The 19,387-nt window shown below is 35.5% G+C and overlaps 1 protein-coding gene across 1 annotated transcript; it reads right to left on the reverse strand.

Annotated features, from left to right (window-relative positions):
- Window positions 1–18,123: 18,123 nt before the first annotated feature.
- On the reverse strand, window positions 18,124–19,017 carry LOC108966657 (succinate dehydrogenase cytochrome b560 subunit, mitochondrial). Its single transcript, XM_018929673.1, has 2 exons — window positions 18,873–19,017; window positions 18,124–18,821 (listed from the first exon to the last, which is right to left on the reverse strand). Exons 1-2 carry the CDS (start codon window positions 18,998–19,000, stop codon window positions 18,299–18,301), a joined length of 651 nt encoding a protein of 216 aa, XP_018785218.1. The 5' UTR covers window positions 19,001–19,017; the 3' UTR covers window positions 18,124–18,298.
- Window positions 19,018–19,387: the final 370 nt, after the last annotated feature.

Consider the following 19,387-nt stretch of genomic DNA (forward strand, 5'->3'; position numbering starts at 1 on the left):
AATAAAAAATATTCAGCATTTAATCTAAAAATCGACGAAGTGATGTCTTCAACTGTTAAGAACGCATTTCTAATAAACTAAACTCATAAAATGCATCAGAATTCAGAATGCTATAAAACCGTCAAACTCAAACACAGAACTCTTTTAGCATATTCTTAAAGCTCCGACGCAAGCTCAGTCTCACATCTTCAGTTAATGGTAGTTTTTGCGTATTTCTTATAAAAAGCTTTACCACAACAAATTACTTGCTTTTAAATGCAAAAAAAAAATTTGAACTATTTTTGTAGGACCACACTAATATGCACACCTACAAAGTGCATACACAATCAAATTATTATGGACACATGCTGTCGAACGTTGGCAATTAAAAACTTAATAACATTAGACACATTTTTCCTTTATTGCAATCATAATTATAGTTTTAATTGCAAGGAACAACGCAGTCAACCAATTGCACGCACACATGAACATGAACATGTATAGACAGCAGTAGTCTACAGATAGACAAAGTGTCTTTGCCACAGCATAGACTACTTTCCACCAGTTCCACGAGTTGATGGTGAGCCAAGCGACCGGAATAGCAAAGTGAGGCTGACAATTATATTATGGTCGTTAGTTAACTTTAAACTGTGTTGGCATTCGGACATAGTGGTTATATGTATGTACATCCACGTATGAACATATATATATACATATATTGATGTGCATATGTAGTTATGTGTAGTGATATTTAATTCGTCCAATGTTGGTTGAGATGACGATAACTGTTTTTGTTTTTGCTTCTTGCAACTGCACTTTCTGTTAGTGCTGTTGCTTTGCTGGCAATGCGCTCCCTTCTCTCCAAGAAAATTAAAAGTTTTGTAATTAAAATTAGAAAATTTTAAGATAATGCTATTTCCCACATTATAGAATGTTATAATGTAACGCATACATACATATATATCTTGGCACATGCACTACCAAAAAAGCAGTATGAGCCACAATGGCTGTAGCACAGGCACCAGGAGCATTGCCTTATATGCATATGTGTATAGAAATATCTATTTGTATATGTATGCGAGTGCACCGCTTTTTGTATGCGCACCGCGGTCCCTCTTTATTGCCGCATAATTAGAAATTTCAATGACCAGGCCGTCGGCTGATAATCAGGCACTGTTCTCCCATTCCCTCAACCACGTTTCCTACATGCTTCGTCTTCATTCGTGCTTTATACCATTTATTAATACCGCAACAACAAAGAAACGTAGAATTCCCATGAATATTACAGTCGGGGTTTTAATGCAGCAATCAAGCAAAGCTGGCAATTGAGGCAGCAAAATCACCAATAATAATGAATTGGCCACGACCGTTGTTGCTATACATTGCTGTTTGCTGCACGCGGAACGTTGATGCCTTGATGCTTTCCTCTTGACTGGCTTTGGCCGACGTAGAATATGAAAAATTGCGCACATAACGGACGAAGAAAATAATGGCGAAAATCTTTTAATAGATGGTATTATAAGATTATTATTGTGCTAGGCGCCATTGGTCGTACTATAATTGGGGAATTCATCGAGCAGAAAGTGTTAATTAAATATTATGCACTTTTTAAATTTACAATTCTACAATTTTTATTTAAAGGAACTGAGAAGAGAAGTACAACTTATAACACAAACTTAAAAATTAAAAAAAAATAAATTTTACTTTTATAGTTACAAATGTATTCTCCAAAAAATTTTCCCAATCGATTAAACAATTTCTCACTGGCCTACTCAGAGCTTCCCAAACACCTTGTTGGCGCACAATAATTTATAAATAAAAACCTTGACCTCGAGTTTATTTCACAATCTATGTTAAACATGTCCCCGCGCATATTAATCGTTATACATTTTAGAAGCATTGGGCATTATCGAAAATTAAAGCCCTAGCAGTATCTGTATACTAAGAAAATCTCAATGTAAACAATTTTGTAATCTTTGTCACCGATTATTGGAATAGTTTTCCTTTTAACAATACTCATAATTGTTCTATTGAAAAACGAGCTCTTTAGTCATTTGATCAGTTTTATTGACGATATCAATTGATAAGACTTTGTTGTTGCTTGTGCTAATAATTAATATCCTTTATTTGTTAAAAAAAAAATCCGCTATTAGCATTATTAGACAAGCGATATTAAGGATGTTGGGCAATTAGTGAAAATTAGTGAAAAATAGATAGAAGCTTTATCTGATAAGCAATTTGACGACATTGCGAATTTGGCATAAGTCCTCTAGATACTTCAGTAGCATTAAAAAATAGTGCCTTTTCCAGTCATTTTACATATATTTATCGATTTTTAAAACGAGTTCAAAAACCTATTCCTCTCTCACTACTTTTTCTAAGCCACTCATCAATATTTCCAATTAAAATGTTTAAACACCTGTCGGTTATGTCAGTCGCTTTACATTAACATCATTTCTCATATCTGCTTTATTACCCTATTTTTATGCTATTCTTTGTATTGTTTTGTTTTTGCAAGCAATAACACCCACAGTAACCATAAAAAGTATGAAACTAGACAGTTGCGCGCAAATGACAGCCACGGCAACCATCAAAAGCAATTAAAAGAAAATATTTCAAAAGTTCATTCACAGCGTGCTGGCGGCTCGCTCCAATGGATTTTATGCTACCAACAATGTAGTGGCTATAAGCTCAATGAAAATGTAGTTGAGTGTATGTGTGTGTACACGTGTTTGAAAAGTAGTTGTAATACTAAAGGAGAAAAAATATTAAGTGACACTAAGAACATGAAACCTCAAATATACACACTCACATACACAAACATAGGCACACACAGTTGACCGATGGCGCTAACGTTCCACGCCTGACAGGTTACGTATATGCTATGTAGTACCTACACTGCACCAGCATACTACAATATCCTTTGTTTGTAGATGAATCTAAGTAAATGCAATGAAGCGCTGCTGTTCAGCATTAAAAAGGGTGAGAGAGAGAGAGAGATGGAGAAAAACTATGTAGACTGAAATATGATGCCATCAAAGAGGCAGCGAACACGAAGTAATGATTGGAATTTAAGCCTTCATAAAAACTATTTTTAATTTTGCTGCCTTTGCCGACACACATCACAGCGGTTAAAGTTTGCACGTCTTCTGCACTTTTTCTGTGTTTCCTGTTTTTTAGTGGTTTCATTTGCTCATTTTTTCCGCATAAGTCAGATGCATGTGTATCAGCGCAAAGACGAGGTGGAAAGCGATGTTAAACAAAGTGCTACATTGGCTAGCTTACGCTGGCATACTGCATATATATGCTGCATAAATTCTATGGACGAAAGAAACGGATCGTTGTCATGTACGCGGCAGGCAAAACGACATAAATGTCAACAACGCAGTAACGTGGCAGTGCAATTTGCTGCTGTGGTCATTACTCGTTTAGATGAGCAATATTTTCGTTGATTTTATTTTCTTTGCGCTTTGCAGTTTTTCTCACAACCTTCTCAGCTGCGCTTTCCTTTTAATTGCGCAAGTGATACGCGCTTACTGTACTTTTGCATTCGAATGCCGTGAGAACAACTTGGGAGCTTAGAATATATGGCGGGGTAAACAACTTAATTTTTGTTAAATAAATAAAAAGTGAAAAATTGTGAGGAAATCGAAATGTAAATAGCACTATTTTAGAGAAACACAAACATCCACTGTACATAACTTTACTATTTTCGTCTCAATTTGGTTCGGAAAAGCGGCCTGTGTTGTTATTAGATTGCTGGGAATAGCCGTGGTTACTTTGTCACGTGATTTTTTAGAACCTAGCATTTGTTCATTTAACAATATATTTATTGAGCGTACAATTACACCTCTCAATTACGCTTTACGGTCAATAAAAATACATAAATCTCAGCGCTTTAATAGGGGCATAAATACGTTTGCTTCGAGTCGGTTCATCCAATTGATCCTAAAGCATTCATCTCAAATTGTATTTATTTTTCTTATTGGTAATCTGCTTTGCTGTTTAATTTCCTTTAAACGCTTTTGTCCCCTTATAAACGGGTGATAATGTATGTTTTCAAAACGAATTGGTTGTTCAAGCGTAAATGAACGCAATTATACGATATTATATTACGGTTTTTTGAAAATGATATACGAATCGTAATCACTGTCTGAAAATAATTGGGATAGAATTTTATATTTTAGTAAATAAAATAAGATTATTTTCTTTTTTAAATTGGTTTGACAACTATCTCTACTGTCAGTATATATTTCAAATTTGAAATATGTAGACTGAGATAAAACTTTACTCGGGCTGATAAAAAAAAATTAAACTTTAACACAAATTTTAATAACTATACTCAAAACTATACGGATACAACTGAGTCAGTACAAGCAGAACAGCGTTGAATTTACAATATTCCATATATGGTACTTAATCTTTTTTTCTTTTGTTTTGGCTCATTTTTGGAGCGCCATGCGGTGGATTAGTGGACAGCAACGACATCTTATTCATAAACCCAGTTCTCATCAAGAGTAAAAATGCTTTTGTTGAGGTCCTTATCCATGTTGTCAGGCATATCTTTTGCGCCCTGATTGAAGTCAACTTTCGTACAAGTCTAACTTGGACACGTTTCATACCCAATACCGAAAACATTAACCAAAATGTGCTAAGTTGATCCACAAGATTTGTTGAGAACCTCTGTTATTTTGATCAGACGATAAACTCAAACACAAATCGCTTTACTACGTTTTCGCCCCCAACATGGGCATAGCTTAATAGTACTCATTTAATTCACATGTTCACCTACTTAATGCGAATTGTCATTAATTTCGAAATCAAAACCTACTTTATTGCATTGCAAATTAACACAATCATAAAATTCGCTATTTATGCGTGTATTGGAAATAAAATCTGCAGAAAAATAAAACAGCCATGTATAAAAGACTGCTATGGAGAACGTTCTGAGGGGGGGGGGGGGGGGGGGGGCCTACAAAAAAAAAAGCTAAAAAAACAAAATAAACAAAAAATAAACATTAAAATGGTAAAATACGAGTTGAAACTGTACTGTTGAAATAAGCAAAATAAGCAGAAACGAAACTTTAAATAAAGCAAGAACATCAAATAAAATTGTACATATACATACATAGTATATATAAATGCCATAAGTAGCAGTGGCATCGAGTGAAGGGGGTTAAGTCTACATCCTATATATATATTTTTTTAAGTTCCAAAGAAGCCCTACTCGGCCAGTCTTGTGGAATCATTTTAGTAATCAATAATACCACATAATTCACATTCAGTATGGAAATCTTACAAACAATCCTTTTCTTATTTTTATCACAAAGAAACTTTTCTTGAGTGGATCAGATTTGCAGTCAGTTTCAACAAATTGGTGCCTATTCTAGAACACAAAGAAAGTAAAAATTCTAGAATTGTGTATCGTTTTTTTTCGTGTCGCTTAAACGTGCACGGCAAAGCTTTGATCAAACTTTTGACATAAACCTACCGTGTTCGGACCTAACTTTGGTGGAGCCAAATGTTTAATGTTTAAACAGAGTGGTTGAAGTGTTTTCTCCTCTTTTTATGGTGATTGCCGAAAATAAATTGGCTGTATGGTCAGAACCACCTTATCCCTTGCTAATAGTACGCCCTTGAAGATTGAATGCCAAAAAGCCATAAATGAAATGAGTGACCGGCGAATAAACAAAATACCCATGAAATTAACGCACAATAGCTTCACAATAACAGCTACAAAAATAATAAAGCATTGTCAGCCGAACATTTTAGTATTCATTGCAATTTATGTTAAGCTTAAGTTAAGTTTATGACAACAATTCGGCTAGTATTTAACATTAGCACAACATCCAGAACACCTCCACCAACTTAACTTTACAACAGCGAATAGAATGTGTGTTTGTATGTTAGCTTGTGCGGCTGTTAGCGGAACGCGCTACAATGAAATGAGTTATTTTAAGGCACCCAAAACTAACCGAACCCTTGTGCACGGTTCGGATTCAACTACTGTGAGGCTCATGTGATGTATTGTGTGTGTGTGTGAATGTGCCCGTTTACACTTGCCGCCGCTTTCACCTCATAAATATTGTAACAACTAACACTAATGCAATACACGGCAGCCAGAGCAACTACAACGACAGCGGCTATAATAATAAACAACAAAATAGGCAATAAGGACAAAGGAACGGAGATCCGGAGGAGAACGCAGCTTGTAGGTTGAAGAAACAGCTAAAAGCCACCAACAATGGCAAATATCAACACATAATGGCACACAAAATTAAGCAACACAAACACACCGAAGGCAACTCATCAAATATGCAATTAAATCAGTTTCCGTTTAATTAAGTCGATGACAAGAAGCAATGAGCTGGTGGAGAAGAACGGTGCGTACGTTGACTATGCGGTAAACGCGACAAACGATAAGTTTGCTGAGAGGACAGTCCAACTGAAAGACAGGCAAGCAGCTCAAGATAACTGCTACAGATTTTCGAACTTCACCAAAGTCAATGCGTGTATGCGTGTGTTTGGATATGAGAAAATTTAAGCCACGTGTGCCACAATGCGTATACATAACCTGAGGTAGATATTCGAATACCCAGACATTGAGATTATTGTTTGCACCTACTGTATAGTCACTTATCAACTTAGTCTATATGTAGTGTCCCTACATATGTTTAGTATATGCACATATATTTTATATTTTTTTATGATGGTCAATTTATTTGGCCGATTTTATTATTATTATTAATATCATTTTGTATCGTCGTGTATTCTTTTGCCTCACAGCTGAACGAGGAAGTTTTAGTAGAGCTCAATATGACGATTTAAGCATCATCAAAAGATCTTCATTGTAAGCGACCAACAGGTATTTAGAAAATTAGGATCCAAATCGTTATGACAGATGGAACTTTCACCCAGTGTTCTTTACAAATTCATTTATTTTAGTTAGTTAGAGCTGATGTTATCTGCTCTCTTAGTGGATTTCACCCATTTCTCTGACTAAAAGAGTGACATCTTCATTCTACTGCCAAAGAAACCATTCAATTTTTTTATAGCAGAAAGTAAAATCATTGTCTATTGTAAGATCATGGGATGGGTAAACTCAACCAAAAATTCGCAAGAAGATTTGGCGGTTGTAGATGGTTTCAGGACTGACGTTCGTAGCATTTTTTCACTTATAAAGAGAAAATTTTTCTTTTCAACGGAATGGAGAAAAGGGTGTAACTCTTGGAAAATCGCAAACGCAGACGTCCGAACAGCAATAAAATAAAATAAATAAATAATCAAACAATGAACCACACATTTCTGAAATGGTTGGGAATACCTAAAGTGATATACTCTTCAAATACACATCCATCAAAAACTGCCATAATAAAATGTATATATGTATATACAAAATAAAGTTGCTTTTGAAGTTTTTCGTACTTTCTCTATCGTGAAGAACGATTTCTTAGACCATTTCGGAGATAAGCACACAAACATCATTTCAACGACTAATCAACATTGCCGATTGACACTCATAAGCTATGAATTGGCGTTTGTTGGCATTGCACTTACACATGTACATACAAATGCAAACGCATTGCACTAATTGCAAACTATTCACACACAAGACTAGTTCCGGAGCTAAGCACATACAATTATGGAATGCTAATTAACGCTAAATATGAATACGGTGACATCCCATTATTCACAAATGCACACACAGATGCTTGCGTGCTTAAGTACAAAGCATAGCGCAGTTTCGGGGTGAGTGCGCCTTAATTTATGCAACAAGTTTAAGCAAAGATAACTACAAGCATATATGCCCTCCTACAAACGGGTCTATATGTACGTTAACTTCACTTAAACCTAACCAAATTGACCAACTAAATCGTGCATAATTAAAGCAAAGGTTGGGGTATTAGCTACATACAATTTGGAGGGACAATCAGCTTAAATGCAAACGAACACATATAGGAAGGACAAATAATTACAAAGCATACCGAAAGTGTTTAATATCTAAAGCTAAGAAAATAAGTGATTACTTTCTTTAAAATCAAATACCTTCTTATATACCCCTGTTGGAAAATAATAGTAAGATCTTTGCCAAGTGTCACATCAAAATAATATTTAATGTTTTGTATATGCTTTTTCTTTCAGCCTTTGTTTCAACAATTTTTTCTCATGTAAAAAATTTAATATTTTATTAGAATTGTTTATTTTTACCAACATACACTATTTTCAAAGAAGTTTTAAAATTTTTGGCAAAAAAAATATATAACTCGGCCATTGCGACACCATTTCCGATGACCCCTCGGAAAAAAGATACGCGTTGGCAGAATAACTCCTTACAGGATTATAAAAGTGAAAAAATACATGTTTTTGATAAAACCTTAACAAAAAAATATTTCGTCTACGTTTTTAATAACTGTATCTCAAAGACCTGTAAAATTCCATAAAGATCGGTTGAGTAGGTCTCGAGAAATCTTGACAACCGAATCCAAAAACATAAAAACGCTTTTAAAAACGGCGCACTTAGCCTAACTAACCTCAAGCGTATAAGTTCTCAAGGCTGTATCTCCGAAACCATTACTCGGATCAATTTGAAAATTTAGGACAATATTCTAGAGGTGTTGCAGAATTTAATAAGGCAATAAAAAATTTTTGAATTTTTGGAACCCGTAGACCTATGTAAGCCCTTATATTTTATATGTGGAATCAAATTTCTTGTGCCAAAACGTTCAGAATGTTAGAAGAGGCCTTCGGTGATAATTGTTTAACGCGAGCAAGTATTTTTGATGGCTACAAATTGTCATATTTGTTTGTGCGCACATTGCTGGAAGTCCAATATTAAAGTTAATGTCTCTATGACTTATCTAATAACCACGAATTTTTCTTTATAGGAAATCCTTCGGTTAAATTATTCGCGATTTTTCTCAACATGCCAACATTAATATCGATCGAGACATGTATGATTTTAGATAGCTATTACAAGATTTTAACAGTATCCAATTACCGCTCACAGTAGCAATATGGTTAAGTATACAATTTCAACGGCCATTGACCACGTAAATGCCAGTAATGAAAGTTAGCATTTTGTCAGAATTGAATGTGTATTTTTAAATGATTAGCATGACGAGTTGAGGTAATTTAACCATGTCTGTCCGCCTATCTTTATACATGAACTAGTAACTACTCATAGTACATTCGATTTTCTATAGATAAGCTCGGTTAATCACATAAATTGAATATCGATATCTTTACCGTTCATTGCATTTATTTTTTGCACGCACGTACAGACATGCGAGCACAGAGTACTCATAGTACTGGTAGTTAATCTTATGCACCGCTGCACAACGCACACGCAGACAACAGACCTGCCAGCCAGTCAGGTGGTTAATGTGTCGATAACAGCAGCCAAGGAAGCGTAAAATTTTGATTAAAGCCTCGACCGCGACGTTGTCGCGCTGAGTTGCATGTTGCTGGCTGTAGGCTGGCGAGGTTTCTATGTGAAGTCTTTAGATGAGAATTGCTGGTTTTCACAGACGTTGCCAAGGTGGCAAATTGCAGTGATGGCGGCAACAACATTACTTATCACTACGAAAAACTCGAGCGCTTCTTAAGTGTGATTTTTTTCTGAGTTTCATAAATTAAAGGTTAAGAGAACAAATACTGCCGATTTAGTAAAACAATGCAAAGCTTGCTTCTACGCCTTTTCCACTTATGTTTGCAAACACAAACGAATTTGAAGCTAAACTTTTAACCTATGAAACAATAAAGTGAAACCAGACTGTTATGTCGGGACTAAATTTTGGAAAAAAGTGATTTAAGAGCCCTGGACCAGTATTTTATCCCAACGTTATTTCCATAGCTCCATGTGTACTCTAATCGAATATTTATGCAAGAATATTTCCGTGATGTGCATACAATAGCCGCCATTTGATGAAAACAAAGCAAAACTGCGGGAAAAATGGCTAAAACCCTGATACAACCATGCGAGTATCTGGGTGTTGTTAAGTTTAATATTTAATTTTAATGCGGTAACGAGGATGACTGTATTTTTCAGTACTTTCCATGATAGTGGACTCTGCTGGCTAGTTTATGGCTTCTGTGGGATGTGATTGTTGACGGCATGTCCGAGACATGGCCACCGCTAGTACCAGGATATGTGCTGCGTACTTTTGGGTACAAAAACATAAAAAAAACGAAGCTGAAGGTATAAAATACAAAAAAAATAAAACACCTTAAAGGCGTGAAAACGAAGCACAAGTAATACTAAAAAAGCATACAAATATCTTCTATCGACCATTGTTGCATATTGCATGACGTTGCAGCTATAAACGAGACGGGAGCATAAAATAAAAAATAATGCCCCTAAACTACATTAATACATTTTCTACAATAATGTATACATATTACTGAGCAGTGTAAGTGGATAATCTATGGGCATGTAAGTAAATAGTTATGTAACCGTCGACAAAACATGGATTTACTGGTACAAGTGAGACAGTTGAAACAGTTAAAATTCAACTCACTCTGAAAAGAAAGATTCACGATTCACAAGAGAATTTTGATTTTGTGACAGCATACATTTTAATATCCCTTATCTTTTTGCTTAAACTTAGGACATAATTCCTCTATTTTCTCATTCCCTTTCAATAGGATCCTTCCGAACAAACCTTTTGATTTTCATTATTTGCTTTTTACAACTACCTACATATGTACATATTAACTTTTATGAAATAATGGCGACCAGACTCCACTAGGTAAACAAAATAAAATTAAAAATCCATTAAGGAAAAAGATTTCATTTTTAAAAAGCGTCAAACCCAAAGTGTCGAATATGGAATGAAAATATGTGAAAGCATTAGTGGTTATCCAAACAAACAAAGAAACGCGTAAATACTGTTGTTAATACATATTAGCGAAGATTCTTATGTGCCTTCCATAAGGCTATACAAACACCTAAAGGAGCGCTTACCTACATAGGGTGCTGCTGGCACAGACGCAGAAAAAAATTTCCGCTTCATTTATTAATAATTTCCCAACTCCACACACACATCAACGGCGTTGGCTTACGGCCTTTGTCAGTAGCCTACGACCATACATGCCTACCGACTAATATATCAAGACTGCTGCTCCTCAATTATACCGCCAAGTATGCCCCTATTTCTTTGGCTCACAAACAGCAGACGGACAGATAACGCTGCGTAGTGGCTGATGAGCCGCTTGTAAAGTAACTTTTATCTAACAATTTTATGATTTGCACATAATTATAATTGAAATTGCCGTTGTAGAAATTTTGGGCTACTGCCACAAGCAGCAGTAGCTCAAGTTAAAGCATAGACACACACATACACACCCACGCACACGCTGGAAAGACTGCATGAACGTGTACGCGTGCTTCGGCAATAAATAATAGAATCAAGTCATAAACTGTCAAGAAGGATAGCAGCATCAGCCAGCAGCCAGCAGACAATGCCAAGTACTGGTAATAAATGAAGTTAATCATTTAGGATAATTGAAATTTTTACGATGCTTCATTGCTAAACAGAACAGAAGAGAGTAAGCGCTCATAGAGGTAAAGCTGCCAATGTCTTTAACATTAGCCAAGATTTTACATTGTAAAGCATCTACTTGCCCATTTTGCTGTGTGAAGCAGCAGATCCGGTACCTATCAAATAAAACATATTTATTGGCGCTTTAAAAAAATGTAGTCATTTAAATAGGCGTATTTTCTTGCTCAGATTCTTTACTATAATCCTAAGAGCCTTTAATATTTCCTCATCTTCATGCCATCGACGTTATAACTTTATTAATATGTATTTACATAACATCATCTATTCTACTCCCATAGACTAGGGTATATGCTTGGCATATTTATGACCCTGAGTAGTAGTTAAACGTAGAAAACACTTGCAATTTGGATTTTTCTTCTCATTTCGAAACACTGGTAATCAAGAAAATTGTACAGAAATTAAAGGTAATTAATTTTAGTTACACATTATTTATTCTAATAAAAAAACCAATAAACTATATTTAATAGTGCTTACAAATTAATACTGATTTTTTAAGAACACAAACGAATAAGCAATGAAGTTCAGTTGGCTCTAATTTTCGGAAATATCAGCCGAAACGGACTCGTAGTTCTGTTTTGGCCGCGTGTGAGAACGGCCCTGTTGACAGGTTTTAGGTCGATTACTCTCATTTTGGTTTTGGAAAAAATCACAGTTATATGAGAAAACGCTTGGATGCTTTGTCTGGCGGCTCTTCTTCGTCGATGGCAACTTTCAAAAATTTATTTAACTTTACGATTTTCCTAGTTACGCCTCCAATCCTGTTACAACAAAGGATACAGTGACAAAACCTTACGATCTCACTGACAAATAATTGAAGATGAAAGGTAAAGCGAAAGAACTGCATGGATCATAGCCTCTTGAAATATTGAGTATGAGAAAACTGTCATTGCGTTGACTGTTGAACTTTATTGTAATTAAATTTACTATTTAAAGCTCACCCCAAATATCTCAAATTAACATTGAAATTCTAAATTCAACTTTCTTTCTCAATTAGCTAAATCGTCAGTTGTTGTTCGAATTTCGATAATCAAATTAACACCCACCGATCCAAACGGGGTTGGATCTCCGAAAAAACAGCCCTTGGTCGGATTAAATCCAAGCCAATTCTGGTACATAGAACCGGCTGTCGTGGGAATCTTTGTGCAAGAGATCGAGTTGCCGCGAGAAACGCAGGTTAAACTCCTACTTGTCCAGAATAGACCCTGACATACCCAACGAGTCTCCGCATGACCCAGCCATCTAACACCCTTTTCCCTTTGGTCCGACGCCGTCGAAGCAGCACATTTCCTGAGCCTCCCGTTAGATGACGTCGACGACAACACTAAAAACCCCCACAATCCTAACGGGGATTGATAACCGTTAAAACAACAGCATACAATTTTGCAATACTTTTCTACTGACGCCAAAAAAACATTCAAACCTATTCGTATACTTGTGCTCTAAACAGAATATAAATCACACTCAGATGTATGTTAAAAGTAACTCATACGTAAAATACCTCAAAGAATAACTAAAATGCTTCGTTACATAAAAGTTACAAGGCACATCATTACCACGTCTAACACATTTATCGCATTATTCTTGTCGGAATTGGTAATATTCAAAATGATACTTTGAAAATGAAAAAAATAATTCAACAAAGTACAGAAATACATGAATATATCATCGTTATACTGATATGCTTACATATGTACATATATTGGTAGGGATTTACGATTACATTTTTAACAAGAGAAAGATACCCCAAAAAATGTGATTATTTTGATACTATAGCAATTGCCCACTTCAATAGCTTTTAAGACCAGCAGCTGCTGTATATGACAACTATGTAAAAGTCCAAAAGAGTTTATACATTTGATTAGAAGCATATGAAGCAATATATAAGCTTATTTGAATAAGAAACATTTAATTTTTAAAATTTTTGAGAATCGGTTATTATATATAAATATCGCAGCCATATAAGTTCAGTGACGAAGAACGTTGAGGTATAGAGATAAAAGAGCAATTTTTCGTTGAGCTGAATTTTTTTAACAACGAAATGCCTGCATTGATGCCGCGGAAATTTATATAAACGGACTTAAGTTGCAACCGGCAGATCAACACAACACAAATGTTAATGAATGCTCACTATTTTTTTTTTTTTATCGTCACTATTGTTATTCAAATTTTCTCACAGTTGGGTAATGAAACATCGAATTTTTCATTTGCAAGTATGTAGTTTCAATGTTTATATTTTATTTTACCCATTGTTATACTAACTGCCATAGTTCTTGTACTGGCTAAGCAAGGAAAAACGTGCATTTGATAATTTTTAAAAGTTTGTATTTTTATGCCTCCAAAAAACGCTTTCCTACATTTGATTTTATAATTTATGTTAAAAACATGTCGATAATAGTGACACGAGCTGGATGCTCCAACTTAAAAATGTATGAGTGAGCTTCAGCGCAAGAATGTTAGTGAATACACACATACGAGTACGTAGTAAACACCAGGCCCACATCATGCACTAGGACAAGCCCACGCTACATTCTACTATACACTAGTACCGAAGTGAATCTAAACATATAAAAAAATATAGTTTCATGAATATTGTGATGTCAAAGGACAGGACCACCTAACAAACTACTTCGTTTAGCCAACATGTGGGCGAAAAATAGTCGGACTCTTTACATAAAAATTTGCGCGAGTGTCAGTGACATCTCTGGCAAATGCCACATCAAAATATTCATTAGTTTGCCTTTCTGAAATACATAAAATGCATTGTCGATTTTTACGATGAGTGGAATTATTCAAGAAAAAAAGAAGTTCCATTAAGTTTTGTGTGCGGAATCAAATTTCTTGTGCTGAAACGTTCAGAATGTTGGAAAAGGCCTTCTGTGATAATTATTTGTTGCGAGCAAGTGTTTTCGTCCACGACGGTCATGAATATCAACTGATGATCAACACTTCAATAAAATAAAGAAATGGGTGCTTGAGAAGCGACGATTAATAGTCAGAGAGCTTATCGGCATCATTAGAATATCAGAAGGTTAAGTGAAAATAATTTAGAAATTCACTTGAGCCTAGGAATAGTGAAAGCACAATTGGTTCCAAAAACACTAACTTTTTTCGAAAAACAGCGTCGCGTTAACGTATGTGAAACAATGCTTCCCGACTACCAGGATGCCATAAAACGAATTTTTACTAACGATGAGTCTTGGATCTATGCTAACGACTCGAAAACAGACGATCAATCAGCCGAATAAGTAAATCAAGAACCGTGCTTGGCCAGTGCTTAGGTGACTCTTGCGCCACGATGTGATCTGATTTTGAAAGCACCAGGTGACTTTAGGGGAAGCTGGCTCTATATAAGTAAAGCAAGCACCGTGCCTGGCCAGTGCTCTCGCGCCTTTATGTGACGTGATTTGCAAGATACAAGGTGACTGCTGGCTCTCAGCTAGCTCTATATAAGTAAATCAGGCGGTTAGGTATGTAACCAGATCTGCTTCCAAGCATAGTTCAATTGTACCACTTGGTCCTTTAATATTTTCAGCGCAATTTTTAAATGTATATGTATGAGTATTTTAAGTAATGTGTGGCTTTACACCCAGATGTGCACCCACACATAGTCTTTCCCGGAACATTTAGTAGGACATGCATATGGTGCTTACATATGATGAGTGCACACGCATACACATACACATGTGTTTAGAGTGACCCAGCTGCGAAAACTTACATAGAACGATATTTTCGTACAAACTTGTAAAAATAAAAAACAGCTAACACATTGAATGACATGAACAACTTCAATTGAGGTCATGTCCAGACACCATCAACCCATCACTACTGCCAAAAGTGACGATGCCATCAACGAAAACAAGTTACCCAAGCATATGTATGTATATATGTACGTATATACGCACACAAGCATACATGCACTAGCAAACAACAAACCAGCAGCCACTCGACGCGAACTAACTGACAACGAAGCGGAAAGCCAGCAACACCAACTACACCGTCAAAATTGGTGGAAGCAACAAAGTAAGTAGCGACTACAATCACACATGTGCACTTCATATCAGAATTGTATTATATAGTATATATGTATGTATGTATGTACATATAACATACATTTACTCATATGTATAAGTTTTCATAAATGTTACTTTGGAATTTTAGTCGGCAACATCCCCCACATCGTTTTGCTCACCACTCCACTCGAATACAACATATGCTCGGAATAGCGTTACATTTTCCAAACCATATGCCACCTACCCTCTTAAATATACATGTATGTATGTATGAAGATCACACTTGTATGCTTTTGTGTATTAAGTGTGTATTAACGTGTTTTTGCAGCATCAGCAACCATTTTTCGTTGACAACCAATGTCGCTGCCAACAAACTACGCCTAAATTGTTCAAGCCCTCCGAGCTCGTTTTCAACACTTTACCGTTATTACCATTCGTCACTCTCCATTACTTACTTTCATATCTAGTCGGAGTTCTCATTCGAAATTATACTACCTTTTTTCTTGGCTATACATATACATACATAAATATGTATACAATATACAAATATACATATGTATGTATATACATATGTTTTGTTTTGAATTGTTTTGAAATTTGCATAAAATATTAAAGAAATATTGGAAATGCTAAAATTTTGATAATATTTCTTGCTGAAAGCGGCCTGTTTCGACGGCATCCAAACATTTGGAAATGAGTTGGTTTGGTGCGCAGGGCTTACTGTGGCTTCACCCGCCAACTCGTGCTCACGATCTGCGAAGGGAAGTGGTTATACTCCAATAACTCCATTTATTAGAAGGAAATAAACAAATTAAAAAAAAAACTTCACAGCTGAGTGTGAGCATGCTGTGCCGAAATTATCATCAACATATTGTGGAAAAGTATCTTAATGTTCTCTGGAAACGCTTCTATTGCAAGCAGATGACTGCAATGATAATCTTTGTTAAAATATCCTAACACAAACTGCCTGAAGATGAGTAAGTTATGCACCTTAATGAGAAGCATACGGGGAACTTCAAGAGGCTTGCAGTAATTTGTTTTTCTGAGTAAGGTGTTCTGACAAGTCAGTTCTTCAACTACGTTATATGACCGCCTGTATGCAGCAGAGGCGATCATATTAGTGCTGCATAGTTTTAGATCGGCCGATCAATTCCTTTGTAAGCTTCCAGGAAAATTTCTTTTTCCTTCCCTTAGGTGCATACACCTTGAGGATCTTATTGCGGCACAGTATCTTAATAATGGCCACGATCTTAGATTGAAAGAATACGGACAATCAAAGGAAACATCTTAAATTTTTAGATTCTTGTCTGCCTGAATTTTTATGTCAGCAACGAAAATATTGAGGTCTAGAATGTATCCTTCATCCACTTTGTAAAGAGATTTGTAATTTTAAAAGGGTAGAGCTTTAGGCTCCTTGCAGTTAAAGAGCAAGAAATATCATGGATATAGCGTTCACTTTCAAGCGAATACCATCGATTCCAGCACCGACGTCTATATCATGCAAGCACGAGCAAAATCCCTAAGACGGTTTTAAGAGTTTTAAAATAAACCAGTATGTAAGAGTGGTCACAGTGAAATTGAGAACCTTGGTAAGATACTTTACTCAAGTTTATCATCATCAGACGGCATAAAGCCGGCAAATTTTGACAATTTGACCCTGTCGGTAATACCATGAACCTCCTCGCCGGTGAAAATAAGTGGGTTATGTCTGAGGATTCTTGATTATTTATTTGAAAATAATTATTTTTGAAAAATAATAATATTTGTACGTCTTTTACACTAATTTACTTGACATTTCGGCTGGGATTTAGAATAGCATCCCCGGATTTCGGGAATAAAATAGTTATCATTGAAAAGGTGATGTTCTCCAGATCACGAAAATATATATATATTTAGTTGCCGCTGACTTATAGTTTTAAAGATATTTGCATTTAAAGTTGAAAAATTGACAACTTTTATATTGATAATTTTTATATTGCGAATATTTTGCACTTATATTATGCACTTTTCACTTACTAACACTTCACTATGAGGTTTCTGTATATTAATTTTTTTAATATTTGTTGTAAAGCTTTATTTTAATTATTTTATTTTAGTTAAATTCTGTGCATTTGCACAATAAGAAAAGTGTTGCCATTGTTTATTTTTTTGAAGCGCAGCGCGGAAAATATACAGAAACCTCATAGTGAAAAAGTTATTCGCAATATACGAATTATCAATGTAAAAGTTGTCAATTTTTCAACTTTAAATGCAAATATCTTTTTAATATATATATATATTTTCGTGATCTGGAGAACCTTTCCAGTGATACCCATTTATCTCCGAGATCCGGGGATGCTATTCTAAATTTTACCCGGCATTTCTATCAAGAATTCATTGTACTTGGTTTATAATAGAAGTGGTAATTTTCAAACCTTTCCAATGTTCTTGTAATGTATGTATTTTTTTTTTTTTTTTGAGACTGTAATAATATTTCACTAAAATGTGAACCCCGCAAAGCATTTAGAACTGCTTTTCTTTATCTTTTTCGGATATTCGTACTCAATCTATATTGCATAACTAATACATAACGGTTTTGGGTATCAATAACATTTTTTATATTTCTATCGTATGTATGTACATTTATTTCGCGACAGTTAGCACTCAAATTTTTGCGTACTTTAGTGCATTTCAGTCAAATCGAAGCACCGTAATGAAAAACGAACATAAGCATTCCAATTGCATAAATTTTTCCATCCAAACATATGTTTACAAACAAGCTAAAATAGCTGACAGCACGAAGCTGATGCCAAGTGTTACGTAACCAGTTAAATAGACTTCAGTAATTTTCAGAAAACGACCTGTATCCCACAACAAATGGCGGACACCGCAGCAAGAATGAAACGCTAGTGGAAATGCTAAAGCGAACTTAAGCGCAACCAATGTTGCAGAACCCAAGTGCAAGCCTTCAATAATGGTAACGTAGTGTGAAATGTCATGCGAAGACATCAAGGCTCCTAAACCTAAGGCCCAGGCGTACCCAGTCAATGCAAAACCTGTGCCTCGATGAGTAATTGATAACATCGACGTTAACTGTGGCTTATAGATAGTCAAATGTGGAGACAATTCACGTCCCAGGCGTATATTTTTCTCATCAAACGTTTCTGTCTGAATTGCCTCTGCTGCTGGTACAACCTTTAAAGTCACTTGGCGAGACGGTGCAGCGACTTGCATCCGTTGAATACCCTGACGTAAAGCAGTTGACCGAATAAGTGAACGTGTTATGGCATACCTAAATAGTTAAATTAATACATTTATACCAACTTTTATCCGCTAAACTTACATATTAGCTACTTTACTCCAACCTTTTCTAGTATATACTTTTATGCCCACTTTGGTTTTGCTGTCAAATTGACTTGTGCTTGTTCTTATCGAAATGATAGCACCATTCGCAATGGTGAAAAAGCTCATCACATTGATATGAGAGACCGCTAATTAAATGTAAATACCAGAATACAAACAACTAAAAATGCCATTCTGAAAAATTAACAGCTGAACACGCTTCAAATGAATTTTGGTTATATTTTATATTTCAATTTCCAAAACTGTTTACAAACATGCCAATCCCATGGTTGTTAAGACAGTAGTCAATAGTGCTACATAACCAGTACCGTAAATTCCTTGCAATGACAGGAAGCATCCGGTTTCCCATATCAGCACACGGGTACTAGCGCATAAATGGTAAGAAAATGGAAAAGCGATCAAAAATTTAAGTATGAATAAAGAAGTTGCACCCAATTGTAAACCATCAAGCATCGTAACAAAATGGGCATTGTCGTGCGAAGATATTAAAGCGCC

This window comes from Bactrocera latifrons, unplaced genomic scaffold (genome assembly GCF_001853355.1).
Source record: "Bactrocera latifrons isolate USDA-ARS-PBARC rearing strain unplaced genomic scaffold, ASM185335v1 scaffold_169, whole genome shotgun sequence".
Lineage (NCBI taxonomy): Eukaryota > Metazoa > Arthropoda > Insecta > Diptera > Tephritidae > Bactrocera > Bactrocera latifrons.